The 12446-nt window shown below is 37.8% G+C and overlaps 1 protein-coding gene across 1 annotated transcript; it reads right to left on the bottom strand.

Moving 5' to 3' along the window:
* Positions 1 to 1134: 1134 nt before the first annotated feature.
* On the bottom strand, positions 1135 to 11437 carry gja5a (gap junction protein, alpha 5a). Its single transcript, XM_083537107.1, has 2 exons — positions 11149 to 11437; positions 1135 to 3815 (listed from the first exon to the last, which is right to left on the bottom strand). The coding sequence occupies exon 2, from the start codon at positions 3775 to 3777 to the stop codon at positions 2548 to 2550; it is 1230 nt and encodes a 409-aa protein (XP_083393233.1). The 5' UTR covers positions 3778 to 3815; positions 11149 to 11437; the 3' UTR covers positions 1135 to 2547.
* Between the last annotated feature and the right edge of the window lie 1009 nt (positions 11438 to 12446).

The following is a 12446-nucleotide window of genomic DNA, read 5'->3' as shown; positions in this document are numbered from 1 at the left end:
TAATACACAGTAAACTGCCTTCACACCTTGTTTTACATAAATTAACACACACACACACACACACACACACACAGTCTTTAGGATTGCATTGCAGTAGTGTACACTGTGGCATATTTCATGGCCTTTGCTAATATGGCTGTTAAAATCTTCTCAAATGCACATTTGTGTAGACATACATTTGGTCATTTACACACACACACACACACACACACACACGCACACACACACACACACACACACATACATATACATGCACACACACACACACACACACACACACACACACACACACATACATATATATGCACACACACACACACACACACACACACACACACACACACACACACACACACACACACACACACACACACATATATATATATATATATATATATATATATATATATATATATATATATATATATATATGCTAAAAGTGTTCAAAATTATCTTAAACCCTGGTTTCCGATTTCTATTCGCATTTCTAATAAACTAAAATGCAGCGAGAAGATTAGAGACAGATGATCCGCTGTGGCGACCCCTAACGGGAGCAGCCTAAAGAAGAAAAAAATGCAGCGAGAAGATGTTTTCATCTCAGCTTGTGTTGCCTTCTGGACTAGTATAAAGTACTGAAAGTGATTAACCGTTTGTCAGACTGATTATCATGTTAGGTCATCATAATTTTTGCTCTGTGCTTTAGTAAGTCACTTGGTGAATTACAGAGAGCCATTTAGTAAGACTGAATGACTTTAGTCTCACAGGAAGCTTGATACAAATGTGCTTTCTATAACATCCTGAAGATCTTATATCTATGTGTGCACTAGATGTTTAATTGTTTAAATGTACTATTCGGTTAAGGCACAAATCTCGTTTCAGAAGATGAATGGCTTGAGAGTCAAAGGAATAAAAACCTGCTACCAAGATTATATTTGGTCAGAGTTTCTTGTTGCACATGTCAGTTTGCCCAACACATTGTTTGCATGACGTCTTCATTGGTAATGTACCCTTGCCTTTACCCAGTCTACAGTCAAATTATTGGTTTGAAAAATGTTTCCCTTTTACATTCACAGTAATACAAAACTCCTTTAATCTATATAAGTACTTGACACTCATACATTTCACAGTCTCGACTTGCTTGATGTGTTGTTTTGGTTTATTGGCATTGAACACTTTGGTTTATAAATTTGCACATTGCTTGATTAATGTGCAAAATATAAAACAGTGATTTTTGATGATAAAGATATTCTCTTGCTTTTCATTTTCACATGAGATAATGTATTGTGGGAAGACAAAAAAATCCTGTCTATTGTATTTTTACTATTATTATTCTCATTCTTAGTCTCAGTGTCATTTCAGAAATGTGCAAATTACAAATCAAGCCATTCCATAGTTTACTGTCCCCATACAAAATATAACTTCAATTACTCTTTCATATTCTAATATTATACAGCAGTTTCAGTGAAACCAAAAAAGGTGCTCTGATACAGATTCTCTCTCTCTCTCTCTCTCTCTCTCTCTCTCTCTCTCTCTCTCTCTCTCTCTCTCTCTCTCTTTCACAACATCTATATTTTACTTATTGTCTTCTCCTAAAAGCCTTCAAAGACACTCCCTATATAAAAAATTCTCATGGCAGAATCTCAGATACATTCACAAAAAAAAAGAAAAAGAAAAATGTTGGTGATAAGCAATCTTGCATAATAGGCTGAGGACCTGAAGGAGAACAGGCATAAAGCATCAAGATTAATTTTTCTAGAATTTATAATTGCATGAAATAAATTAGTGGCAACTGAAAGAAATGCCAGTTGCATGATTCATCTGCAATTTGATGGTCATCCCTCAGTATTTCCAAATGTCTGTGGATTGACCCCAACTGTGAAAGCTGGTTTCAACGTTTAAGCAGAATTCGATGTCTACAGCCCAGAAATGTACTTATGTTTACCATATTTTTTTTTCAGGATCAATAAAATCCTATTTTAAGCAGCATTAAATCGCACGCTGGGTTAGCATCCATATTGTGTCCAGTGCATGGTTTCCAAATTGACCCAAATTGTGTTATATGTAGCCAAGCATTTTTTTAGAAAGTACACACAAACATGCATTATATGGCCCCAAGAATGTGGACACCTGACCAGTCATAACTATATGTGCTTGTTTAACATCTCAATCAAGTTGTTATTCTAAAAATCTGTTATAATAGCCTCCCCTCTTCTGGAAAGATTGATAAGATAAGATTTTAGAATGTCGCTGTGTGTTTCTTGCACTCATAAGTGAAGCCAGCAGTTTATCCCAAAGGAGGTCAGTGATGTTAAGGTCAGGGTTCTGCAATTCTTCTATTCTTTATGGACATTGTCATTCTGGAACAGGTTAAGAGTGTAGGTCCAGAGAATGTAAATTATAATGCTACAACATACAAAGCATTTCAGACCAATATATGCTACCGATTTTGTTGGCAACAGTCCTACATATGGGTATAAGGATCTGGGGTCTACATGTCTTGGGAATAAATTACTTCACCGCCAAACACTTGGGTCTGGCAACACCCCTTCACACCGCTAGGTCAGGCCGTGTTTTGCTGCTGGTAGAGCCACTAGTCTTGCTGAATTGGCGTTTGTCTCTGATGAAGCTGCTGTTGGATGTTGGTGTAGATGGAGCACTTGGTATTACTTCAGCAGGAGTGTTTTCACAAGCCATAATGGCTGGTTGATGATCAAAGTTTATCCTCAAGAAATCCTCTTCTGCCTCCAGGTCATCATGGCTGCGACGGCAGTGGCGCTCAGTGGCCAGGTTGACCGAGTTCTGCTGGTGGGCCAAGTGGTTGGTAAAGGGTTGGTAGCTTGAGTGGATGGAATGAACATGGTGATGAACATGTCCAGGTGAGGATGAGCCTATTCCTGATGTCAAGCACTGATTAAAAGCTGGAGGTGGGGTGCAGTTCTTGGCAGGATGTGGCTGGGAGCTGTCTGAAAAGTTAGGTGCCATGGGTGCAGAAACAGCATTTGTGATTTTGCTGTTGGCTTCAGTGTTGCTGTTAGTGGTATGGCTTTTAGCATACTTACGAAAGAAGCTCCTGCACTGCTTCCAGCCAAGGTGATATAGCTCCAAAACACTGAGGAAAAGGGAGACACCTGCCACCACCAACATGAACACAATGAAGACGTTCTTCTCTGTCGGTCGTGACATGTAGCAGTTGACTGGGTTGGGACATGGTGAAGTATTGCAGTGGTACAACGACTTTAGAAAAATCCCATATATCATATACTGAATCACAATGAAGGTCACTTCCATGACCAAGCGGATCAGGATGCTTAATACATATGTCTTTAACAGTGCACCTTTAAGGCGAATCCTGGCTGGTGTTTCAGAAACCTTTTCTTTTTGCTCCAGGTACTCCTTCTCACCACTTCCTGGCTTCCCTCTTCCCTCATCATTCTCGCGCATCTCTTGCACTTGCCGCCGGCGTTTCTCCTCCATGCGCACAGTGTGCATGGCATGGCCCATGTAAATAAGTGAGGGTGTGGAGACAAAGACAATCTGCAACACCCAATAGCGGATGTGGGCAATGGGAAAGGCGCTGTCATAACAAACATTAGTGCAACCGGGTTGCTGGGTGTCGCACATGAAGTCGGACTGCTCATCACCCCATGACGACTCGGCTGCTGTACCCAAGACCAAGATACGGAAGATGAAAAGGATTGTGAGCCACACCTTTCCCACTGAAGTCGAGTGCTCTTGGACTTCCTCCAGGAAGTTTCCAAGGAGACTCCAGTCCCCCATGGTTCTTTACTGCTTACACTTCTGTTCCCTCGGACTGCCTATAGGGAAATATTAAAAGAATGTGGTTTTGATTAATACCTGTACTGTATGGACACAGGGAAGCACCACAAGAAATAAATATGCTTCGCTTTATAATATTTGATCAATTCTGTTTGCTATATTTCATTTATTCTGCAGGTGGCACTAATATTCCATGGTTATACAATTTATTTTTGGACTCTATATGCTGTCAGGAAAAAAAAAAAATTATACAAATAGCTTTGCAATGTACAGATAATGGACACTTAAAAGTATAGAATGAACCCAAGGTCTAATACCTTGTTATGCATGTTTGTCGTGCACATATACAAATTTGGTATATGCATATGTAACTAAACCTAATCAATTTGATCAAACAACCCTTTTTTCTTTCACATAGCTCTCTTGGCTTTGTCCCAACAAACCCAGATCCTTAGGCTCAGCTTCTTAATCTCTAAATTTGTATATGTTGTGTATGTATGTTAAGCGTGTGTCAGAAAGAGAATGGACAGCCCACTGAAAATGCACAGTGGGTTAAATGTTTCTAATCCTGGCATGCCTCTCCCTAGTTTCATGGTCAGTTTAAGTAGGGACTTGCTTATGTGGCCTTTACAATACAGGGCATTAGGGTAATGGCAGTGGCATGGGAATTGCTCATGTCCTAATCCCAGCATGGGTGACCCTTTTAGACAACAGTGCAGCTGTCGCCACACCACCTGACCTTGTGTATTTTTCTTTTTCACTATGTGTATATATATGTGTGCAATGCATTTGAGCGAACACAGACCAGATCTATTTTTAGGAGTTTACCACAAAAATTAAACCAGCATTCCATGGTTCAGTGGAAAATTCATGCCATTAAAAAAGCACATAATAACAATAATGTTTCTCTAAAGCTTCCTGTCTGTTAATGCCTGGGAAAGCCAGTAGAATTGGCTAAAAAAATGTCTGACATAAAAATTATTCAGGTTATTTATCACTTATTTTACATTAGAGAGTGAATCTTGTAATCGTGAGATGTCAAATAAAAATGCATGCCTGATGTTCATGAATGTTGTCAGTGTTGGAAAAACTACTAAATAAAAAGACTCATATTAAAGATTTCCATTAGGTGACCAATTAATCTAATTTGTCAAGTTCTGCCAAACTGCCACTTGTGTGCCCTTAAGTGTGCCCAAAACCCTTATCTGCTCTAAGGGAACTGTGTTATGGCTGACAATGTGCTCTGACTTCAGTTTTCTCATCAGGGCTTATATAAAGAAAAAGAATTTCACTATATAGTGAGCACATGTAAAATTTATATATAACCATATAGGATTTCTTTCTTTTTCTTCTGCCTGTGAGACAAATCACAGTTACAATGAAAACCCTGGAAAGCCCATTATTTCTTCTAAAACCGACTTCGCCCCTATTACTTATGCATTTTTATGATAAAAGTGCAGAGTTGCACAACTCGGTTTTTCCTTGGGGCAGAGCTCATTTCCTAACCAGAAAAATGTTAACTCAAGGAAAAAGTAAGAATAGCAATACTTTGCTGTATTGTTTTTCTGCTGCTATATTTAAAATTCTATGATTACAAAAGACTCATATGTTTTACTGTCCTATTAAAAGAGTCAAAAGCTCATGCTGTGTACTGCATTCCTATACGCATATGTGTGCTGCATCCATCCTGTACTAAACCTTTAGGTTGCTTTAGCTGAGCCCAAATATGGACTTAGCTTTCAGAGGCTCTTTCATACAATTGTATTGTACTTACAGTTCAAAACACTCTGAGACATTAAGAATCCTAACCTGATCAATGACCAACACAAAGTGCATCTGAGTAATCTTATAAGCATGTTGTTTACACTTACTGAAGATTTCCTATCTTGGACCTAATAACAATCTGATAGATGTTTATTTCAAATGAATTGTTAAATAGCCAATGCTCTCGAATTTGCAAACAAAAAATCGGAATGCCTACAATAAATACATATGCAGTACAATACATATGCAATATGGCATTATGGCAGTATGCCGTAAATGGGATTAAAAGTTACCACGCACACACATGCGGCTGGGTCTATGAAATAAATCCTTTCACCTCAATTAGGACATTATAGCAGTGCCATATTAAACAGTAGGAGCAAAGCAAAACAGTGCTATCTGATGTTTTCGAAGGCTTAGAGCACCAATTTGTGACAGAAGGAATTTCCTTTATACCAAAATTAATGTCCAATGCTATTGTACTTAAACAGGTTTTAATGCTACATGGCCATTATGGCACAGTGCCAGGGTAAAATAATGGCACACTAAAATTCACTGAAAGCTACTAAAAGCACAATATGTTTCAAAATGCACTCATTTATTGGAAGTCAAGTTTAATGATTGAAATGTGTTTTTATCTACAAAGGTTCCATCTTCTTAAGCATAGAGTTTAAATCAATAATAGAAGAAACGAAACCGTTGGAATTCAACAATGACTCCTGATAACGTCATTTCGCCAGTATATGGACAAAACCAGCTTGTTTGAGTTGGATAATTCCTCACATTGTCAGCATTATTAAATTATTCATAATCATTATTTAAGTCAAGTCAAGTTTATTTGTATAGCGCATTTCACAACAGACATTGTCTCAAAGCAGCTTTACAGAAATCAACAGTCAAGGTGAATGGTGTGCATTTATCCCTGGTGAGCAGCCTGTGGCAAAGAAAAACTCCCTTATATGTTATGAGGAAGAAACCTTGTGAGGAACCAGACTCAAAAGGGGAACCCATCCTCATTTGGGTGACATCAAGAGTTTGATTATTACTGTTTATTAACGTGATACCTATGCTGCAGATGGACATTTTCCATTTAGATCACATAACACAGCCATGTTATGTTTGTTGTGTGAATTTTTTTTTATTTAGTTTGATTGCACTAAAACTTATAAAACTTCTGGCATCCTGTATCAAACTGAAACTTCGGAACCTGATTTTGAAGGCTGTGTAATACATTGCTATCTATAAAAATGGACAAGAGTTCAGAGAAGAGCTAAAAACAGATGCAGCCATGTTGAAGCCTAAACCATGAATTTTTCTCAGAGCATAGTTTGCCATCATTTTTGGCAAACAAAATCGACCAGGCAGATTTAGATTTAGATGGGGGTAAAGGTATGTTAGAAGTCATTTGTATCTTAATATAGGTTTGAATATGATTTGTATATGTATTAATGCGGTGTCAAAAGAAATGGTATGAATAGTCGGTATGTAAACCATAAGGATCCTTTTTTGTTAGTGTCATAACAGACTGAAGATTTTATTTATATTAAGGGAGTGTGTTACTGAAATTTTCTGTAGAACACTGTAAAACATGTAAAATGCAGTAGGGAAAAGTAATTAACCAGGTTTCTCTAAAAACATACCAGTAAACATCTTCTCAATGCATCCAAATAAATGAAACATGAAGGCCAATATAATGGCACATGCTTTGGTGGAATTTAACAAAACTATGTGTGTGTGTGTGTGTGTGTGTGTGTGTGCGTGCGTGCGTGCGTGTGTGTGTGCGTGTGCGTGTGTGTGTGTGTGTGTGTGTGTGTGTTTGTGTGTGGGCGTGCATGCTGGATGTGTTCGATTGGCGTGCTCTTGGTGGGAACAGAATGTTAGACGCTTAGAAAACAGCAGTGGGAAGGAAATACCCATCTGATTCATTGGCATTGCAGTCTCCGTCTTCCCTACTCCCCCTTTTCCCTTCTGTCTTTTTTTTCCCACATCTTCATTTTCTTCTTTCTCTTAGGAAGCAATTTTAAACAATATGATTTCCTCCAGACTAGCTCTCACAGGAGTCAGTGTGAAAGGATAACAGGGTCTTTTTCCATTTTTTTCCCCTTAGAGTGTATGTATAAGAGAGAGAGCGAGAAAGAGAGAGAGAGAGAGAGAGAGAGAGAGAGAGAGAGAGAGAGAGAGAGAGAGAGAGAGGTTATTGAGGGGACATAGAGGGTCATTTGACTAAGAAATTTTTTATCATGCCAAGACAATGCATCTGACAATCCATTAGACAGCTGGACCTTATCACCAGACATTTATAAGGTGTCGTAGACAAGGGTGAACAAATATGCTTTTTTCTTCAAAACATGTACAATAGGAGGGTAAAACACACACAGCGAACAATGAAAACAGCAAACACAAGCATTTTTGTACGATGACCTAAAGGGAAGGGACGATTGTTTACATCTTCTAATTAGACTCTTTAATGATCATGTGATAAAATCAGGCTCGAAAGGAAGAGAGATAATCAGGACTGTTTGCGCAGATACCAGTTGAAAGCTGAATAGATGTTCCTTTGTTGTGAGCTTTTTGATCAGTGAGGCATTCTCAAAACTTTATTTTGTCTGTTTAGCAGGATGTAAAGAAAGGTGTAGTGGAAACGACTGTTTCTATTAATAGTTACGAAAGCTACATGAAGAGCTGTATTTGAATAAGTGCATTTGTTTGTGTATTGTAAGTGACGTGTTTTATATGATGACAAAATATGGATGTAAGCACTAATATTTGATGTGTAATGCTCTGTATATGTAAGACTTGTAAGAGATGCAAGAGAATGCACTGAGCAGTAAGTCATATACGGTATGTGAACTATAATGAAGCTTGTAAAGCCATAAATTAAATCACTTGGCTTTAGAAATCCATGAATCCACCACAGTAGACAAGATTTTATCAACTGTATAGTATAAATATATATGGTTCAATCTAACTTCATTTGCTATCATTATCTATCAAAAACAGTTTTAGAGAAGCAGGTTTGCAGCGTCACCTAAATGATTATGTTTTGGTTCTGTATTTTAAAATACAGAGTCAAAGAGAATACTCATCTTTTCAAAGCATACGTATTGACACTTATGCCTGAGTGTCAGACATAACCTGGATGAATCTCTGAATATTGTATATGCTCTATGAATATATCACTGTCAAGTAAAAGTAATAACAAAAATAAACTAAAGAATAACACACCACCCTATAACCTCCCGAGTTGAGAACGTTCCGGTAATGATCTGCAAAGGTGCCAGGCTGCGTTGGCATGTGCTGCCTTGCTGCTTTTCCTCAAGGCGCTGATGTTGCCGTGGCCACGCTGATGCTGAAACCATAAGAGGCTCTCTAGCATCCACACATGGCCCCTACCTCTACCAGTTTAGGATAAATATTTACAGAAGCCCATTCCCTCAAACCAGAGACCAGTGACGACCAGTGTCACTTCGCTGACTGCCATCACACCTACTTACCGTAATGCAGTTTGAATTGTTTGAAGGTGAAGGTCTTACTGATCTGGCTGATTTTATATGGCACTGAGCTGGACTAGTAACCGGTTTATTCACACTCATGTATAGAATTAAGCTGCTCTGTTTGTTTAAAGATGATGTTAAACGCTTGGAGTAATAGAGAATCAATTGCAGCTGTAAAGTCCATAAATGACTCTCCATCACACACCATCATCACTTCCAGATAAAGTGTAAACCTAGGAGTACAGATGGGATCAAACCCTAACCCTAACTTGCACATGACGGTGATTGAGAAAAGAAAACAGTCAAAATTATTAATTCTGAGACTAGGACATGGAGGAAAAGCTGTCATCTGTGAGTGTCATGTATAAGACTGAGATACACCACCATTACCTCATAAACATAAAAAAAATTCAATAAATATATCAGACGTCATTCGTTGCTCGTCACACCGATGGCCTGCTAGCTTTCCTGATGATATTTAGGAGAAAATCCATTTCTGCGCGTTTGATTGCCAGGTGAATAATGTGTGACCTTAAAAGGTGGTTTAGACATGCGCTCCACTAACACTAAACGCAGATCTACAGTACGGTTAAATAGACGCCCTCCATTACTACATACCACTGAACGTTAACGTTTGAAGTTTAAATGTAATATTTACCATCAAATGTGCTGTAATAAACATGACATTTCAGAGATAGCTCAAGTTACTGTTATGATCGAATTCATAGACAATTGAATTACATGGTTCTATCTGACGGTCTTTTGGTTTTAAGATAAATGAAATATGATAACATGACCTGCCAAAATAAATCTACAAGTATGAAATGTAGTAATAATGTCCAGTGGTAGGTTTAATAAAGATAGATTTGACTATATTTAATATATTTTTACTTGCTATGTCAGAATACAGCATTTTTTTTCATGAACGAATCTTTGCAAACACATCTGATAGATCCTCAGAATACCAAACGTTGTCTATCGTGTTTTGTGCAATCATTCACATGCTATTATGTTGTAGATGATTTCAGCATCTACTTTTCACACATTTACACATACAGCTTTTATTTAAATTGCTTTTAGCCAAAAGAGTCTTTCATCTCAACTGTCTGTGTTTCTCACACTGACTGACCATGTGTGAGTCCCCTGTGATGTTGCCATTAGAGGCTTTAAAAAAAAAACAACCTAAATGGATTAAAGCTACATAAACTAAGTGGACAGACTGTGAATATTAGCACTAGAGTGAAGAAGTGGTTTACGCTCTTTGTACACAATCAAACTTTGGTAATCCGCCGTGTACACTCATGTGATTGATTACCATACACAAGAAATATAGAGAGACAGGAGACTTGTGCCGAGTTACAGCAAGTAAAGATCACCTCAAGCTGTTGTCTTGGGATGTATAGAAACTCAAACATACATTTTAGTAATGCATGTCAATGACAGAATAAGGCTGTTGGTTGGACAGATTTGAACAAATATAGTTAATGTTAACTATTCTTTAATAATATTACAGCTAACACGTTAAATGTAACCTAGAACTTGTAGCAGCTTGTAGTATTTATTACTATTTTCGTTTTAATTTGAATTTAATAGTGTAAATAGTGCGTTTTTAACTAAATCTTTTAAATTAGTTTTGCATCTTCTGTCTTCTAATCGGGGTCATTCATTGAGGCTAAATTTAGATCTGGTCCACATGGTGAAGTCTAATACTTTCACAAATCTTTATGGTGCTTTATCAGCAAGTTGTACTGGTAATTTTCTTTATAATTTGATAGGAATGACTAAGATACACAGCCATACATGTATAGTACAAACACTTATTAAACATCTCACATTTCTCCCATGTAGATTATTTAAAAAGCTTTTCAGATATTTTCTAAAAAATAATTTGCTTTCTTTGCAGGATTTTAAGTTGATATTCAAATGAACTTTTCCATAAAAAAAAAACGTACAGCACATACAGTTTTATATCGCTATTAGAGGGCAAGTCTTTTTGTCCAGCCACTCTGACAATTCTGTTGTCTTTGAAGTGACTTGATGTGTGTTCAAGAAACATCAGAGCCCATTTGACATACATGAACCCAAAGAGTATTGAAGAGGAGCTTATCATTACCTGTTCCACTGCTGTCTCAACTGTATAGGAGTGCAGTTCGGTGTTTCAGCCGCTGTCTCTCTGAGGATGAGTAAGAAAGTCCGTAACCTCCGGGGTACGTGGAGTTCTAGACTTCTGTTGGCCGCTTAGTATTGTGTCCGGTGAACAATGATGCTCCCTGTAAAGATCTGTAGATATCTCTTTGAGTCTGTTGTGATAAGTTGCTTGTGCTGCTCTAAAGTTGTTGGCATGCTCTCCTATTTGGAATGAGGGCATGAGCATGGGGCAAACAGAGAAATACTGGACCATCTCTGGGAGTGTTCCCTACTGCCCCCCCACTTGCCCAGGACATACACAAGCACACACATATGTCCTCCTCCCTCTTCTCTTCCTCTCTCTTGCCCCACTCTTCAATTGCTGCCACTTTAGCTTGGTGAGAAGAATACCACAGTGGAAGAAAAGGAAGTGAGATTGTATTGGAACACAATGGGTGTTCAGCTCATGTTGCTTATGAAGTTTTAGTGCTTCTGGTTCGCACTGGTACTCGTGTCTTAGTAAGATTATGTATGCCTGTGTGAAATCCGTTACTGGTTTAATCATCACCTTCTAATATGTATTTGGTCAGATCTTTTTTCTGTTTGTTTTTTTCCCCTCCCCATTTCAGGTTATAGATAAAGTGTAGAATGAATACAATATCATATACATTTGAAATAAAATCAACTTTAAATGTTTTTAGTATGTTTTCTTTGCAATGTTGAATGAGATTTTCAGAATGCTTTAAATCATTTTAGTATGAAGCTGATATAAACTAGGTCTTACTTGTTTCCCATATTTTCCTCTTTCCCCCCTCCATGTCAGGCAGCTGATATGTGCCAGTCTTATATAATGGAACTGATTTTGGTTCATTTCCACCTTGCTCTAGGGTTGGAGTATCTAATTTGTAATGTTAATGTTTTTGTTTTGATTCCACCTTGCTGTAGGGTGTCTGTTCATATGGATGTGAGATAGGAACCCATTTTGCATTTAAGTCCTCTTTCCTGTAGGGTTTGTTTGTGTTTTTTTTATATCTTGGTAGGAATTAAATGTCCCCATAAGGTTAGGTATATCTGTTAGTCTCTGTGTTAGTCTCTGTGATTATGGCATGGGTTAGAGTTTGGTGCAGGCATAACCTTGTTTTTGTAGCATTCGTTTTTTAACTCAAGTATGTTTGTTTCTTTGTGCATGATGCATGTTCACTAAGGCAGTCACTCATTGAGGCTTAATTTAGTGCACATAATATAAGAGGTACATGAGGACAGTGGTGATGACATGCCATTATT

Source organism: Silurus aristotelis, assembly GCF_946808225.1.
Source record: "Silurus aristotelis genome assembly, chromosome: 3".
NCBI lineage: Eukaryota > Metazoa > Chordata > Actinopteri > Siluriformes > Siluridae > Silurus > Silurus aristotelis.
Note: the sequence above shows the minus strand (reverse complement) of the source record. Positions and strands in the feature narration are given on the sequence as shown.

Excerpts from the sequence above, each read along its gene's own strand:
- gja5a (XM_083537107.1), bottom strand. The coding sequence starts at position 3,777 with ATGGGGGACTGGAGTCTCCTTGGAAACTTCCTGGAGGAAGTCCAAGAG.